Source organism: Colossoma macropomum, unplaced genomic scaffold, assembly GCF_904425465.1.
Source record: "Colossoma macropomum unplaced genomic scaffold, Colossoma_macropomum, whole genome shotgun sequence".
NCBI lineage: Eukaryota > Metazoa > Chordata > Actinopteri > Characiformes > Serrasalmidae > Colossoma > Colossoma macropomum.
Window position 1 is genome coordinate 25,876,951 of NW_023494793.1, and position 17,171 is coordinate 25,894,121.

Here is a 17,171-nt window from a genome sequence, read left to right on the forward strand (position 1 = left end):
ATCTCACCATAAGCACAAAAAGGTGCCTCATTTAATTTGCTGTTTATTCTTGTTAGTTATATGTTTGATGAACCATCCAAAACAATAACTTGATCATTTCCTCGCTTAGGGTGCTGCAAAAGACACGAGTATAAGACATCAGTGAGATGGTTATCCAAGGTTTAATTGACTCTCTTGGAGATTAAATGCTAACACTGTTAACCCAAACCTGATTCACATCTTAGAGGTTTTGTGTGTTACTTCAAAGTATAATCTTGTTACGGCTGCCGTTCATGCAGTGAAAGGCTGTAACTCTGTGATCTTTGCAGCTGAGACGTGTAGGTTGCTTGTATAAAAAGTATCAGTCATTTAAAGCATGAATACTTTTGAAATTATTCAGCAAAAACCAAAACATCCCCGACCTTACAGTCATAAACACAGTCGTGTTCTCTGTCTAGGCAGGAATGCTCTTTATTACACAAGTCTCAAACACATAAAGAGACATCGGAAGGCACTGGAGTTGTTTAGCATGCATGCCTACACGTACATACATCCACATACATACACAAACACACTTCTTCTCTTTCACACTCAGGGGTCAGGTTAAGGTCAAACTGTTCTTGCAGTGGGCCTAGAGCCTGTCCACCTGGACCATCAGAGAGAGATCCAGAGGGTTTCTACTTTAAATTACTAGATTACTGAAATTAACTGTACACAATCAAATCATTGTCTAGACATCTTATCTAGACACCTCAGGAGCCCGAATACTATGAAAGATAGGTCTGTGTACCAATGATAATGGATACACAATTATCTCCATTTAAAATCAATAAAGGCTCTTCCACTGGCATGTAGAGAGCAAACAGAGGGTCAAATTTGTGGCAGACAGAAAATTCCCCACTCATACTTTCCACATTGAGTAACTAACATGGTCATTTTAAACTGTTTGTACCCATAATAGTAATCCTGTTATTGTAATGTTGCTTATCATCGCTCAAAATGGTAACTTTACAGAGGAAGGAAATGTTTCTAGCTTTTAATCTAAGTTAATGCAACAAAAATTTTATTGCAAGTCATTTTGGACCATTTCTGTTCATTTTTCATGAAATGTTCAGACAACGTGGAGGCCAGTTGGTGCTTTCAAATTGTGGAAAAATGACTGAAAAACTGAAAAATAAGGTTCTGAGATTTTGATGCGATGATTAACTCATCCTCATTGTTAATGCTAACACTCCTTCTGGGTCAAGTCTTTCTTGGAAATCACATGGTGAACAGGCTCCAGTCACTAAAGTGGTCGAACCTCATTTGACAATGTCATCTTTCATTTAACAGCCTCAGTATTTCACTCACTTTACAAAGTTCCTGAAAGTTGTATTTCATTGCTAATAGAAACAGTATGGAAGCACAAAAGGTCCCCGAAGCACCACTCTCTCTCTTCAAGTATGTCCGTCAGTCCATTCTGCCTAAAAAACGTGAGTCCTCCAACACAAGACTTCTCCTTCTATCTTCAGATCCAGTGCAGTGAACGAGGTGAGGGCAGAGTAGGCTAACACTGCTGTCATTCACAGCTAAAAGTGCATAAACCTCCCCTTTAAAGGCAGCCAATCAGATTCACTAAAAATCTACTAAAGGCAGTGTCAGGGGAGGCAACTCTGAGTTCCAACATCCAATGACACCAATGGATTCCCATTACCTGTTTCAGAGAGTAACAGGAGCTTAATGCTACATCAGACTGATTAAAATTATGATAAAAACAAAATAATTATTAGAAATTGGAATAATATCAATATAATTAATTAACGTCATAATAAAAGCAGTTCTACGAGAAAAAGCAGACTACTTTTTTTTTCTTCGAAAATGTAAACGTGTACACCTGTTTCTTAAAAAAGTTCAATCACAGTTTTTTGCCCCGCCCCCTCTCTCTTAACATCCCAGCCCACTCAGCGAGGAGTGCCATGCCACACTGCCATTGGCTGGAGAGGTGTGAGGAGGGTGTGGTCATCTGGGCGTGTGCAGGATGCGGTGGGTGTGTCCTGAGAGGGTGTCCCAGTTTCTCCAGAGGAAGGCGAAGAGGAGGAGGAGGAGGAGGGTGGAGAAGGAGCGGCTGCGTGTCTTCATCAGGGGGACCACGCAGTTGGCCACCGTGGAGACGAACACCAGCAGGACGGCCATCAGCGTGAGCAGCACGTTAATGAGTTTGCCGAGCAGAGTGCGCGCCGTGGCGTTCTCCAAGCCCTCCAGCTGGACCACCTGCTGCTGCTGCTGCTGCAGCTCCATCTTAGAGATCCGCGTCTGACACGCCTCCAGCGCCTCCTACAGGAAGGGAGAGATAAACACACCCGCAATCAGTATCAAGCTTCTTTGCCATATACAAAGCCCAGCCATTGTCATGTAAAGCCACACCGACCACATCGATTAGGGGTCTAACAATACACATTTTCAGGTTTGATGTGATTTTGATTTTTGATTCTGAGGTCAAGATTCAAATCGATTTTCAATGTCAATATTAAAAATTAGAGATAAATTTAAAATTTAAGACTTAAATTTTAAGTCATTTTAATAGTAACAAAAATCAAACGTTCAAACACTGAACAACAGGAGAAAGAAAATGTTGGCCATGTGAATTTATTTCAAGGATTTCCATTTTAGTGCGTCACTAAGATGTCTTGATTCTACTTCGAGCTCCAATTATATACCACACAGATTGGTTTTGCTCAGTTGAATAAAAAATCTCCAACAGAACTTCAGTTTTTAGTGCTATGAAATGTCCTACCTACACACTTTATTTTATTTCTTTGACTGTAGACATATTGAGCTTATGTAATATACAAGTAGTTTCATTACATCACTGAAAATTCTACACCTCTAGCACCCTAAAAAGTGCAAAATTTTAAGAAAAGCTGCAAAAATCAATCATTTTAGTCCATAATATGTACAAAAAAGGCTGTGGGATCATAGTGGTCTTCACTGTCTTTTCCACACCTCATACATTCTGCCTGGCATTTACTACATCTGGCCACTAGAGGTCACAGTCTGCTTTGATGATGATGCAAAGCACTGCTGTACAGGTTCATCCTGTATTGCACCCAGTGCCCTTTTTTCAGAATGATTGTTGGACACACTCATACACACACACACACACACATTACCTGTATGTCTCGAGCTCTCTCGTTCGACTGATAAGCGATCTTCTCCTCCATGCTGGCCAGCTCCTGTTTCAGGTTTAGAATCTCATTCTGATGGAGCTCCGTCAGGTCATTCAACTGTTCCTCCAACCGCTCACACCTACAGATGCACACACAACAAGTCAGTGTCACATACACAGAAACCTGAGACAGTGAGTGCTCTGTTAATTTCAAGTGTTTCCTGGAAAAACAGGAAGAACACACAATTACTTAGCAGTTCAAAATCTGTGTCTGTATGTGTCTCAGGTGTGAAAGGTGATCTCATGTTCTGTCATCAAGCCTGCTCACGAGTGAAGTGAGAGAGACTGGGGAGTGAGAGAGAAGGGGGTGAGGTCTTGCACAAGAACTTGATCTTATTTATTACTCAAAAAAGCAGCCACTCCTTAACATGAAAACACAAGGCTGCAGGCTTAATTCTGTAGGGGTTGTGTAAGTTTGGCATGCATGACAGACAGAATTCCACATTAAGACGATACTCCGGTATACTGTGACTGTGATACTGTATATACTGTATATATCCATGTACTAAAAACATAAGTGACGTGACGTGGTTTAAGACTATTATATCTATTTTTCACAATACTTACAACATCTAACACATTTTTTTCACAGTAAAAGGCTGTTTTCATTATATTGGGAAATCAAATCTAAAGACATTTTCTGTACTAACTCAGCAAGTTACTGAGGTGGATGTTGACCTGTACCACACAGTGTTGTGGGATATGACAGAAACTGAGAGTTAAAAAGGTGTATTTAAGTTTTATGCTATAAATATTTATTTTTCAACTGTTTAAATGATCGAGCACTGATGTGACAGCAATTTTTTTATTTTTAGCTTTGCCATATGTGGGTTTTTGGCCATGTTTGTGCATTTATTTACACTTATAGGTAAAATGGTAAAAATGAAGTATTTTTAATATGTAAATTTATGATAAATTACTGGATACTAAGTTGCATTACGTTTACTTTTGTTAAAATACAAAAAAATACAAAAGAATACAAGAGATTATTGTATTTTCAGCTTATTACTGTAGGAGTACAACAGAATACAGCTACATTACAGTAACCTTGTGGTCCAGGTGACTATGACATCACAGCATAAAGTTACTGTTATTTACTGTTAATATAATACAGTAAATTACTGTGAACGTAATGTAACTACTAGCCAGTAAATGAATGCAATTTTACAGTGCTTTTTTGTGGCTTGCAATTTTTAACCAAAATATTTTACATTTGTGGGATCATATGAATGCCTTGGTTCATCCAAATCACCCATAGAAACACTCAGCTGGAACATCTGAGGTTGGTCAAGATGCTCACAGCACACAAAAAAACACTTACTGATAGATTACAGGTCCATTTGCATATTGAGGCCTTATGCAACATAAGTATCGCAAAGGCCAGTTACAATATCTCAATAGCAATTAATAAACAATATATCGTCTAGCCTAAGTGTAAGCATACGTTAAGGTTTTTAAGTTTTTTATGATCATTCTTTTTCCTTTTGGACCAACACATCATCTAAAAGAGAGAGACTGAAGAGGAACAACTGCTGTCAAGAACAACCCACCCGCCTCAGCGCCCATTACGTGCCCGGTACACTCTGTGCCAGTTACTATCATTAAACGGCTGTTTTTCTGTTCTTTCCATTTTTAGTGAAAAGAAAACAGTGCTGGGCCACTGCTGGACATTTTAGGCAGAAAAATTCACTCGTCCACTCATCACCCCTTTCCTATTCCCTTTCCCTTTGCCCCCCCCTCTCTCTCTCTCCTTCCTTCTGTTTGCCCATCTGCGTTTTGGATGAGGGAAAATTTAGAACATCTATTTTAGGTCTACATAAAAACAAACGTACAAATAAAGGCCAAACTGGCTTTCTAAAGTGTGTAGCGCTGTTCTTATTAATTGACTAAACTGCTTAGACATTTATAGAGAAATATATCATCTATATCATCTCTATATAATCACTCTGACAGACTGCAGTTCACCACAGGAGGTGTAGGGGGCGATATGACTTCTACTGTATCACTGCACCATAAAACAATTGTTTGTTTCACAGACGGAACTCTGAATGATGATGCCACTGTGCCGAGGCAAATTTGTTGATTATAAAAACAGCAGTCAGTTGCAGGTATAGCGTGTTTACCTAAAGCGCTCTTCCTGCAGGGCCTGCATCACCAGCGAATAGTCTCTCTGGTAGTGACTCTTCAGCCCATCTAGTGTTTCCTCCAGCCGTGCCTGGGCTTCCCTCAGTTCCTGCACCTCCTGCAGCAGCATCTCCAGGCTCCCACTACGTCCCCTCTCCATCGTGTTTCCCTTAGAGCTCGGCGGACCCCCGGGGGCCCCTGTCACACTGTTGGCTCCGGCTGAGCCTGACGTGGCGCTTGAGCAGTCCTCTTCACTGCCAAACTTGGGGCTGGACTGCAGGTGTGCTGCACAGAAAAAAACGTGTTTTAATGGGTTATCTGTTTCAGCAATGTAATTTGTCCAGTGCCAACAGTAATCAAACTATATTTACAAGAGAAATCTGCATTCTCATCATGAGATAACCTCTTCTGTGAACTCAAATATGCTATTCATGTAACAACTAATTAATAATATAAGTTTACATAGTATCAATTTAGCTAATTTTCTCAAAAATATTTTGCCATTTGACTTGAATGGAATTCAAGCATGTGACAGCCAGCTAGTGTTAGCTATTAATGGATAGATTTTTCACAAGTAATAAGAAAATGAGATAGTTTGTTCTGTAGGGATAATCATACATTCAGCCTATGACTCAATTCAATTCACAATACTGAGCTCATGACTCTGTGTTCTCACAATATTTTGAACAAAATTTGAAATGAAGTTTGAATTTTGTTATTTAACAGAATTTTCCCTTAAAATGAAATTTGATGGAAAATGTACTCATAGGCCTAAAATATTTTCAATATTTCAGTTTTTTATTAAACATTTTCAGTTTTTTATTAAATGTTTTCTCACAGGGTGGGCTGCAGGCTTCATCGGCACCATCCTTCAGCGTGCTGATGTTGTCGGCGCTGCCGAAGCGGTTGCGCAGGAGCGAAGCGATCTCACGTGGCTTGGAGGCCACGGCGCCAGCCGCAGAGTGTGTGGCATGCGAAAAGCTGGACAGGCCGCCCCGGACACTGTCCACCACACCCTCGCTGAGACCTGTGATCACCCGGGCACCCACGCCCCGCAGGCCTTGCTGCACATCCCGCAGCACGTCCTTGGGCTGCCGTGGTGCTCCGCCATGCTCGGCCTCACGCAGCCTCCTGTGGTAATGCTCAAGCTTGCGCTGCAGCTGCGCGATGCTCGCCGCCGACTTCTGGTTCTTTTTTTCAAAAACCTGAGGAAGTGAAAGGGAGCTGGTGAGGTAAGCGTCAATGAAAAAATAATATGATTTTTTTTGTTTAGGGGCTACTGTGGCTAACAATTAATAAATATCAGTGGCAACCAGTTTGGGCCATGTCCAAAACTATGGAGAACATTCAGTACACTCTTACAGTCCCATGAGATATCAAACATACCAATCCATACAATCCGTGGAAGGAATACCTATAATGTACTGTGTGAAATGTGCTGGAAGAGTGATGAGCAAATACATGTATTGGTCTTTAAAAGCATTTACTTAATAGGGCCCATATCCTACTTATTCCCTGTGTCTTGTTTTTTTCCGCAAGATCCTCGAATGATGTTTATATGGGTTTATGTACCAACAACAGCCATAATTCATGATTAAGTGATCATTCTCTAACCTCTCTATTACTCAGAATAGCAGTTTCCACTCCTGTTTTTTGGAGTACCCCACTGCCCTGCACACTTTAGAGTTTCCTTTGCTGCCAGCACACCTGATCTAACCTGATCTGATTTTTAGAGCAGGAAAACACTAAAATGTGTTTGGCAGGTGTACTCCAAGCTTAAAGTTGGAAATCTGTGCCTTAGAATTAGGCAAACAGGTTGTTTTTGTTACTGTGTTTAATATGTAAATATAAGTAAATGAAATTCTGTTCTGGTTGGCTGCCCTGTACTGTGCTTTATTCAGAAAACAGATTGGGCTGAATCAATGTGAATGGGTGGGGCTAAACTACTGTAGGGTGAATATAATGGATATTCGGATACGTGTTGGTTTTTGAGACATCACAGAAACAGTGAACTCAAAACAAGATGTTTTTGCTGCTTAGTTTTCATATTTGGACTGTATGTACTGGGAAGTGAATGGGACATTTTAAGCCTGTAGCAGTGTTTATGTGTTACATCAAACGCTTTTATTTCAGAAAATGCAAGCAAACTTCATTTTTCCATGATATAAGATAAAAAATAAGAATTTTGTTCTCTATAATGGCTTTCCAGTGTAGGAAACTCTCGGCTGAGCCATGATATCATCATGTGAACTGAAATCACACATATTTGGAGGAAGTTGATAAAGGTTAAAGATGCATCAAGTAAACAATGAATGTAAGGAAAAAGGAAATTGAGAGAATGATAATGAGGAAATTGCAGACAGATTAACTAACAAGACTAAAAGATAAACAGGTGATAAATAGGCACAGACGAGAGAAAAATCAGGTCAGCTGGACAGCAAAATTACACTTATCTCCTGAAATACATAGCAGAGAGAGACTGATGGAGAGACGTACAGACGCATTAAGGCAGGCCTGCCGGTACCTGTTTGATGCGGCAGCTTTGCTGCTTGTCATTGGTGTTGTTGGCGAGTTTGAGATACTCGGCCACATTCTCGTCGCGCGCCGTCTGCTCGATGCGCAGCTGCTCTGTCAGCTTCAGGATCTTCTGCTGCAGCTGCGCGATGGCCTGCCGTGTACGCTGGGGGTCAAGGGATGCATCCTCCGACCCCACCAGCGAGCCGTCCGCGCCGCATGAGGCAGCCAATGCGGCCTGAGCGAGGCTGCCCTCCAACCTCTCGATCTGCAAGACAGAGAGAGAACAGCAGGTCAGTGAAATGTAGAGCAAAAGAGAAGAGCACGAGAGGAAGGCCAAAAGGGAAGAAAACAAAAAGCAACTGATGACCTCAGCTCAGAAAAAGAAGTTTTTTCGTGCCTTCTGCTGACATGATGAAGCAATCAACCAGCCATTTCTGTAGGCATTAGGTCAGAGCCTCTCTAGAATGTCTCACTCTCTTTAACCTAAAATAACCCCAACCCTTAAGATGGAGATGATACTGTCACTTCCCTCAACTGGATGAACCCACAAACCCAGACATTTATGGCTGCCAATCACTCACTCAGCACAATACAGCTCCATGGTGAGTGAACTACATATAAAAATGACTAGCATGATTGTGGGATTACAGTGTTTCCGTCCTGAACGTTGGAGCTGTCGCGCCTAAAATCACTTCAGGCAGCCACCCTTTTGCCTGAGGGGGAGATTAACCTGGATTTTCCGTCCTCGTAAGCTCATGTTTATGAGAAATTGCTCGCCTGTCTGCAGGTCAGGTGCCTGTTCATCTGTCTGCATCACAAACCGCTGAGTTCTTTAGAATAAGCGTGCTGACGCTGTGAAACGGGAACAACCATTCTCAATCGAGACTCCCTTTTAAAGGAAGAGCTGTACCCAATTTTCCACTTACCCCAGCTGATCAGCCAAGACATGTTTGGAGCTCAGATTTTGTTTCTTTAGTTTCAAACTGGAGCTGTGAGGCTAACGTCACTAACAAACCCAAGAACCCAATAGCCACCCAAATAGCCCAAATAGTGCTAGTAAAAATATATACCACAATAAACACTTCTCACAATGCGCTCAAACTGCATCCAGGTCCCGTCCAAGTGTGACTAACTGTGCTATAAAAATGAACAAATAAAAAAGAGCGCCAAGGCTGAACTTTACAAAGCAGGGCTGATTGTGGATCAGATTCCTCTGTATTCATGATGAACAGATTGGAGAGTGTATTATTACAGACCACAATTTTGCTGATTTTGTAGTTTACAGTGACAGTCATACTGTGTCCGAAACCACATAAGCAAGTCTGTGCGACCTTATTGAAGACATACATGTGGTTTGAGCAGGTTGAAAGAAGTTTTGAATGATTTGGGCTATTCAGGTGACTATTAAGTTCTAGTGTTTGTTAGCAACATTAGCCTCGACACTAGTTCTGAACTAAGGAAGCAAAATTTGGACTCCAAACGTGTCTCAGACGATCAACAAGCACGGGGTATGTGGAAATTGTGTTGATTTTAGACTGGGCAAAATCACAATATATATCGTTGTTGTGATAAATTATGCCACAATATAATACAATTCGCTTTACTGTGCATATCGTCAGTACTTGTAGACCACTGACCAACTGCATTCATTATAAAGAGAGCAAAATTAGTCCTGTTCAACTGGATTTAGTGCAACACAGCCTACCAGATACTGAATAAAAATAATTCAGTTTTTAACAGCATTGTTTAAAATGAAGCACTACTGGTTCTTTTATTCTCTGTTAAAGCTGATCAGGTGTCTGAAAAAATAAATATTGTGACATATTGTGTATTGTGAACATTTCTTTAAGTATAGCAATATTATATTTTTGCCATATCGCCCACCTTTCATTTTTTGCAGAACCATTCCTTTAAAGCAGAGGTCACCAGCCCTGTGTGTCAGATCTCCAGGAGGAGGGTTGGTGACCACTGCTTTAAAGCCTCCTGTACCGACAACCTTATATGCCCAAGTCTTCAGCTGTAAAACCAACGTGTGCCACATTCGCCTCTGCTGTGCCCCCGTTTCCACACTTCTACCAGTTTCGGTACAGGCATGACGGAGCCAGCATGAGTCAATGAACCCGTTTAGACACGTGCGTAAACATTAGTTCGCATTAACAGCCTCGCGGGGTCACGTGACTAAGAGGTGACGGTAAACAGCCATCACCGCATCATCACCGGAACATCTCAGTAGCTGAGGGATGTTTCACAAGTTAGCCAGATAACTTTAACCCGAAACCAGTCCAGTGCACTACGAGAAGAACATATGAACGCTAAAACTGGACACTTCCCACTCTTTTGGGCTTAAGGTATCCAGTTCTCTGAGAAATCCTGCTTTGTGAGCTAACTCTGCTCCCTCCTCAGTGAAAGATAAAGTCCCCTGGGCTCAGTCCGCTACTGAAGCAACTTCACAGCCTTCCGACACGAGGGAAACAAAGCGAAATAAACAGCAGCTTTTATCACTACAGTTAGAGTTACTGGCTGTTCAGAGTCAGCCCGCTGTAGTCAGCCGAAACGGTCTAATAAACCATTATAAAACCGCTAGTTACCGAGTCTCCGTCTCCCACCTGGCTGTTCTTGCCATTCTTTAAGCGGAGAACCTGCTCCCAGTGCATTCTCCTGTACACGCCTTCACCGCGGGCCTCGGCTCAAGTGGACACTTCATTTATAATCCGCTCTTGGCTCGCTCGCCGGACCCGCAGCCCGTCTGCCTCTCTGGCTCGCCAAACTTGTTTTAAAACCTTTTCAAGCTGCACCTGAAACTGGATTTTGCTCCGCGCGCGCTGGCCCCGCCCACCGCGAAGCCACTCAGGATGATGTCACCCTTCCTCTGCTCGCGCCGCCCGGCCCGCGCGCGCACGTCAATCATTCGCTGCTGGAAGTGGCGTGAGCGAGTCGAGAGAGACGGCGAACTGTCGAAATGTCATAACGTAGCGCATAAATGTGTAGACGGGATATTCTGACAGCCTAAATAACTCACAAACCATTAAAACTACGGGTTGAACATTGTAGCACCTGCACACAAAATGACCTGACAGTAAGAGCTACCACTGTCTTTTAGGGAAACGCTCTCGAGAAAGACAGTAAACACAAGGGAGAAGCAAACTCAGAGGGGAAAGGAGGACAGATCATCAACAGGCAAACGTAACACGACGATGGTAAAACAGTTCCAGCACGCTATTAGCCGAAAAGGACACGGTTTAACACAACCAAAACTCACACATCTCAACAAATTTAGCCAAACAAAGGCTGCAGAGAGGCGCACGGTATTCTGGGAATCCTCTGAGTGCTCTTCTCCCACTCTCCCCAACCTTAGGTCTAATGTTTTGATAGCCTGTTATCAGCATTAAAAGAATAAGTAGGATATTTTGATACCCTAAGTCACCTTATCGGGGGTGATAACAGTAATAGTAATAATAAGTAGTGATACTAAGCTGAGTCTGCACTGAACTAACGCTAAAAACACAATAAAACGTCTCAAACAGCTTACACTAATACTAATGATCTGCGCATGCTCGGTAGGACGAACCGTTTGAGTAAGTGACTTTTTACTTTAAATAAATATGAATATGAGGTAAAATGACATTTTGGAGACTTTACTAACATAAATCACCGACAAAACACACGATAAATAGTGTGCCTGTTTGAGTGTAATAAACACGTAAACAGACTCATATAGCCTAGTAATGCCAGGCTGTCTGTGGTGATTTCCATAAGACTTACTTAGAAACTGTTCGCAAACGGCACATCAGGAGTTCAGATCTTGTATGTGTTGATATGGAGGGACAAATCTTATTATTTGTCGTACAACAAAATCAGACCGTGATCTGTCTGTGAGATAAGGTTTAACAGAACAGCAACAGAAACCAGACGTGGGAGTCGCGAGGAGAGCTGGACAAAAGCGAGAGGTTTCACACAGCCCACTGACATTCAAGTCTCATTCAGACCGGGGGTCCTGTCAGGACAGGCAGGTTTCGCCTGTTTAGTGAAGACCACAAACATAGCGTGGGGAAAAATGGTCACCATTACGCTTATTTAAAGGGGAATTTCTGTATAAAACAGTGGTTGAGATGTAAACAAAGTCATTCAGAGTGGTTTGATGTAAAATGGTTTATTTGCAGAGAAACTAGACTCAGATTTCTTCACAATGACGGTGATAGGAACCGAAAGTCCTGATGTCTACAATGCAAATATAGCAATTTTATTTACTATCTTATTTACTTCTATGTAACGTTGACGATGATAAAATAATCCTCAATCTGAAAAAAATAAGTTTTTCTTTGGGGAATATTGTGCCTTAGAACACCCTTCATGTATCCCTCCACCATGAATGTATTAAACAAGTTGATTAAAATATGTTTTAGACCAAAACCTCATTATAGAACTACTGTAAAACAATGTCTCAGACAAGAGGCAGTGAATTTATAACTATTTAATGTAATACTTTTCTGGGAGGGAGCTTTTAGAGTAATTAAACTCAACAGATGTCTGGTTCCTATCACCACCACTGTGAACAATTCTGACTCTGTAAGTTTCACTAGAACAGAGCATTTCACACCAAACCACTTCGAATGTTTTTGTTGATGTTAACCATTTAATTATGGAGAAACTTTGAATCGTTGGAGTTCCCCTTTAACTAGCAGGGGACGCAAAGTAAACAACGTCGCTCAAAAAACATAATGACGTTGTGGCCTGAGGAGATTACTGTCACGGCTAATTTCAACTGCCAGATAGATTACATTTCTGGATAAGTCTTTTACTCCTGACACCAGGATCTATTCTGAAGTAAAGCATCAGCATACCTGCTGAGTTATTCACCCACTGCCTGTGCCTTGAATCACACCTGGCATCCGGGTGACTAACTGGCCACAGATATGGCCTATGGGAATGTTTGAACAGCTAAAGGTATTGCCTCATGCAGTCACACCAGCTCTGAATAAAGCAGCTGTGAATAAACCCATTATTAAGCACATACAGTAATGCAGCCTACTTCACCCAAAGTAGGAGTCTGGCTAGGGAGGGTCTTATTCAACAGTGTTTAAGCTGTGCATTACCGCTGTCACCTTGTACCTCCAAAATGGTGACTTTTCAAGATTTATTTCGGATTTCTTTACAGTGGTGGTGATAGGAACCAGGGGTCATAATATCTACAATGACAGTAGAAGCATTTTATTTACTATCCAGAACCACCAGTGAACCTGCAGTGTCTTCTGAGTTTGTATGTGTAATGTTGAAAACAGAAAAATGGCAGTAAATCTGAGAAGTTTTCTTTAAGGACTATTTTGTCTTACAGCACCCTGCCTGCACCTGTCCACCATGAACAGATTTTGGCAGACACATTTTAAGCCGAAAGTTTGTTGCAAAACTATCAAATAGCAATATTTTGGGCATCAGTGTATTTGTAACCCTTTTGTGTAATAACGTTTAGAGGCACTAAATGATTCAGACATCTGTTTCCTATTCCCACCACTGTGAAGAATGCTGACTCGGCAAGTTTCTCTAGAACAGGGCATTTCCCAGCAGACCACTCTGAATGACTTGTATTAAATGTATTGTTTTACATGTATTATAATGTATTAAAATGTATATGGAGATATGATACAACAATGATAAATGATCTAAAAAAGTTTATAGGCTTTTCTAAACAGTTCTTCACTCAGTTGAATGCTGTCAGTTAGTAAGATAATATATAAAATGATAAAAATTATCTAAAAAAATATGTAGCTTGACTTTGGAACACAACACTAGTCTCTGGAGAAAAATGGCCTGGTTCAAGTGTCACACAAATTAACCACCAAATGACCCACTTGGAACCACTGAGATCAGACGGAAAGAGAAGACAGTTTGGTCGAGCAGCTGACACCTTTGAACTAAAGCGTCAAAAGCCTGATAAGGACGCTCACGCTGCCCACTCGCCGAATGGTACCAAGCAGTTAAACGGCAATAAAGCAGCGTGGCACTTTCCACAGCAACTGAAAAAAAACAGACTTTCAAACAGTGAGAGATAGCAGATACAGACTGAGAGATACAGTCTACACTCATAAAAAAGATTGTTCTTCTAGGGTTCTTTAGTAAAGGGAATGGTTCTATTTAGAACGCTAAGTTCTATCTAGAGCTAATTCATGCATAAATGGTTCTCTGCTTGGTGAAGTAGTTCTTCAGATTACTGTGTTGTATACGGTTCAATAGAGAACCTTTTTGAAACCAAAAGGGGTTCCTCTATTATGACTTTGTACAAGCTTGTAACAATAGAAGAACCCCTTTTTTGGTGCTATATAGAACCTTTTACAACGAGGTTCTATACAAAACCAGACACAACACATTCTCCGTCAATCTGAAGAACCATTTCATCATGAAGAGAAATATTTAAGCATAAAATGCGGTTCTATATGGAACTCCTGGTCCTAAATAGAACTATTCCTTTTACTAAAGAACCCTTGAAGAAGCATCTTTTTAAGCGCGTATGTAATAATACACTTTGCCGGAATGTGTAAGGAACTTTAAAGTGAAACATTTGTTCAAGTGGTGTCATCAGTTTTCACTAAGGGCGGTGAATGTGCAGTACACACATTAACCACAGCGCGCACACACACACACACACACACACACACACACACACACACACACACACACACACACACAAGGGAAAGAGAGTGAGGGTAGGGAGAGATGCAGTGCTCTCATTGTGTGATAAGAGTTTGAAAATAGACTGATAGGCTGTAACAGACTCATGATTAATGAGTGTACAGAGATTATCCTTGAGTTCCAGGCAATGCTCTCCTTACAAGTTGTGTCACAAACAGTTTTGTTTTGTCTCTTGGAGTAGTTTGACTGCACTTTCCTGGAAGAATCCACAATTTCTAAACAGCAGCGTGTGCAGCATGGCAATATATAAGGAGGGGAATTTCACAATTAACATGTTGCCAAAGTCATTCAGAGTGGTTTGATGTGAAACATGCCATTCTGAAGAAAGTGAGTCAGAATTGTTCACAATGGTGGTGACAGGAACCAGAGATCTGAAGCGTTCAAGGCCCCTAAAAGCTACACATGAAATGGTTGCAAATACATTGCTTTTTAAATTGGTTTACAATAGTCTTTAGACAAGGTTTTGGCCTAAAACATGTATTTCTAAATCTGTTATTGGTGGAGATGTACGTTTGCATACAACATGCACAAAATTGCATGTATACTGGCACATATAACAATTGTGATACATCTTCCAGTACAGTGAAAATATGGTAGAGACTTATATTGCCTACTTCTGTGATATCAAGGAACAATATATCATGCTGCTCTAGCATGCAGAGAAATAAGCATGACCTATTGGTCTATTTATGAGGCCTAGACCAGTCACAGCATATTGAACAGCTTATATACAAGCTTAGCTTTTGGGGTCATGTGTAGAAAACTAGGCCATAGTAAATACTATTAATTTACTGTAGGGATGCATTAACAAGAACTGGCCTATTTGGAAGTGCCGGAGAGGTACAAAATCCCAAAAAAGCCTGCCAAGCTACTGCAGCACCCTCAGGCTAGCGCAGGCTGGCTAGGTGAGTTTTGTGTCTGCCTAGGGCACTTCTGTGAAGAGCAACACAATACAAGAACTGCAACCGTACACGGCGAAACTCAACTCCAGAAAATCAATGTTTTTGAAAGTGATCTGTGGACTACTCAACATGAGCATGGGACATCATGTCAACCACACGCCAGGAACAAAGCTAATTAATTACTTCCGACAAAGTCACGTGCAGGCGCATATATATATATATATATATATATATATATATATATATATATATATATATATATATATATATATATATATATACACACACATGCTCGTGCACACCTGACCTTGGCAAAGAACCCAACAAACACACTACCAGATGTACAAACATAGCTTCCACCGCAGAACTAACCATGTTTACATCCCAAACAGTGAGTTAAACAGCTTAGTTCATGTGGAAGCTTCAATAAAACTGTTGACTGAAAACCACCTATTGAAATGACAAAAGGGTCAAGGCCAAAAACTCAGTAATCTGAAACTTGATGTCCTGTGAATGTAAAAAGCATAACACGTCTTTAAATGTTTAAACCACGAAACATGTAGCCTGAGACACAAGCTAAGAATAGCCAACTGGCACACATACTGTAAATGCATGCAAGACAACAGCGTGAGCTATGAAAAGATAGATGAGAGGGGTCATTCTTTAATCTCTGAAGCCATGAAAAGGAGCTCAAAATAAGATCACAGATTAAGTCTTTTTTTTTTTAAGTACACCTACCTTGTACTATCTTGAACTCACTGTCCATTTTATCAGTTCCACTTACCATAAAGGTGCACTTTGTACTTCTATAATTACAGACTGTAGTTCATCTGTTTCTTTAAGTAATTTGTTATCCCACCTTTACCCTGCTCATCAGTGGTCAGGACCCCCACAGGACCACCACAGATCAGGTATTATTTGGGTGGTGGATCATTCTCAGCACTGCAGTGACACTGACATGGTGGTGGTGTGTTAGTGTGTGTTGTGCTAGTACAAGTGGATCAGACACAGCAGTGTCAGTGGAGTTTGTAATGTGTATATATATAATTTGCAGTTTTCAGTTAATGACATGTATGTAACATTATGCTATGAAATGCACATGAGTACAGCACTGATGCTACTGAGGACACTACTCAGTTCAATCATCCCTCAAAAGAGTTCAGTAACACTGAGATTAACAACTGGCTCATCACTTTGATTTATCAGTCTACTCAGGCTTTAGCAGAGCTCAGTAACACTGAGATCAATAACTGATCATCACATTGATTTATCAGTCTACTCAGGCTTTAGCAGAGCTCAGTAACACTGAGATTAATAACTGATCATCACATTGATTTATCAGTCTACTCAGGCTTTAGCAGGAGTTTCAGTATTTGTTGAGTTCTTCTTCAGAGTTCATCTAAAGGATGTGTTTGCTACATGCCAGGTGCTGATTGAAAAATAGTAATAATATTTAAAATGACTGAGTAAAAGTATTCTCCTAAAAATGTTAGAAGTAACTGTTTTCTTTTTAAATTGTTATGTGGACTGTGTAGAGATACAGATGATCCTGGTGTTAGTGTATCATTAGTTTAGTCATCTGGCCACAACTACCAAAATAGAACAGAACAGCACCTAATTACCATTAGAAAAAGTAATCCCACTATAAAGCAATAAAAATAATACAACCTGCTAAACCTGGGACATTTTGTCCTGGCACAATGACAACATACAAATATAGACATTTAGCCTCACTCAATGCTAGCATGCTGTTATGTGAG

General features: G+C 40.9%; 1 protein-coding gene across 6 annotated transcripts in view; it reads right to left on the bottom strand.

The window, feature by feature from the left end:
- Positions 1-432: 432 nt before the first annotated feature.
- The window catches only part of tmcc1a (transmembrane and coiled-coil domain family 1a), a 58,510-nt gene continuing 41,771 nt past the window's right edge, over positions 433-17,171 (bottom strand). For 4 of the 6 annotated variants that reach the window (XM_036578948.1, XM_036578947.1, XM_036578952.1 and 1 more), the window contains 5 exons: positions 7,833-8,090; positions 6,147-6,513; positions 5,308-5,593; positions 3,129-3,264; positions 433-2,292 (listed from right to left, as the gene is read on the bottom strand). In XM_036578948.1, the coding sequence (XP_036434841.1) occupies positions 1,978-2,292; positions 3,129-3,264; positions 5,308-5,593; positions 6,147-6,513; positions 7,833-8,090 (1,362 nt within the window). In that variant the 3' untranslated portion in view covers positions 433-1,977. Of the gene's footprint in view, positions 2,293-3,128; positions 3,265-5,307; positions 5,594-6,146; positions 6,514-7,832; positions 8,091-10,413; positions 10,679-17,171 lie in introns of those variants that run through there. The other 2 variants (XM_036578951.1, XM_036578950.1) reach the window with 2 other exon arrangements.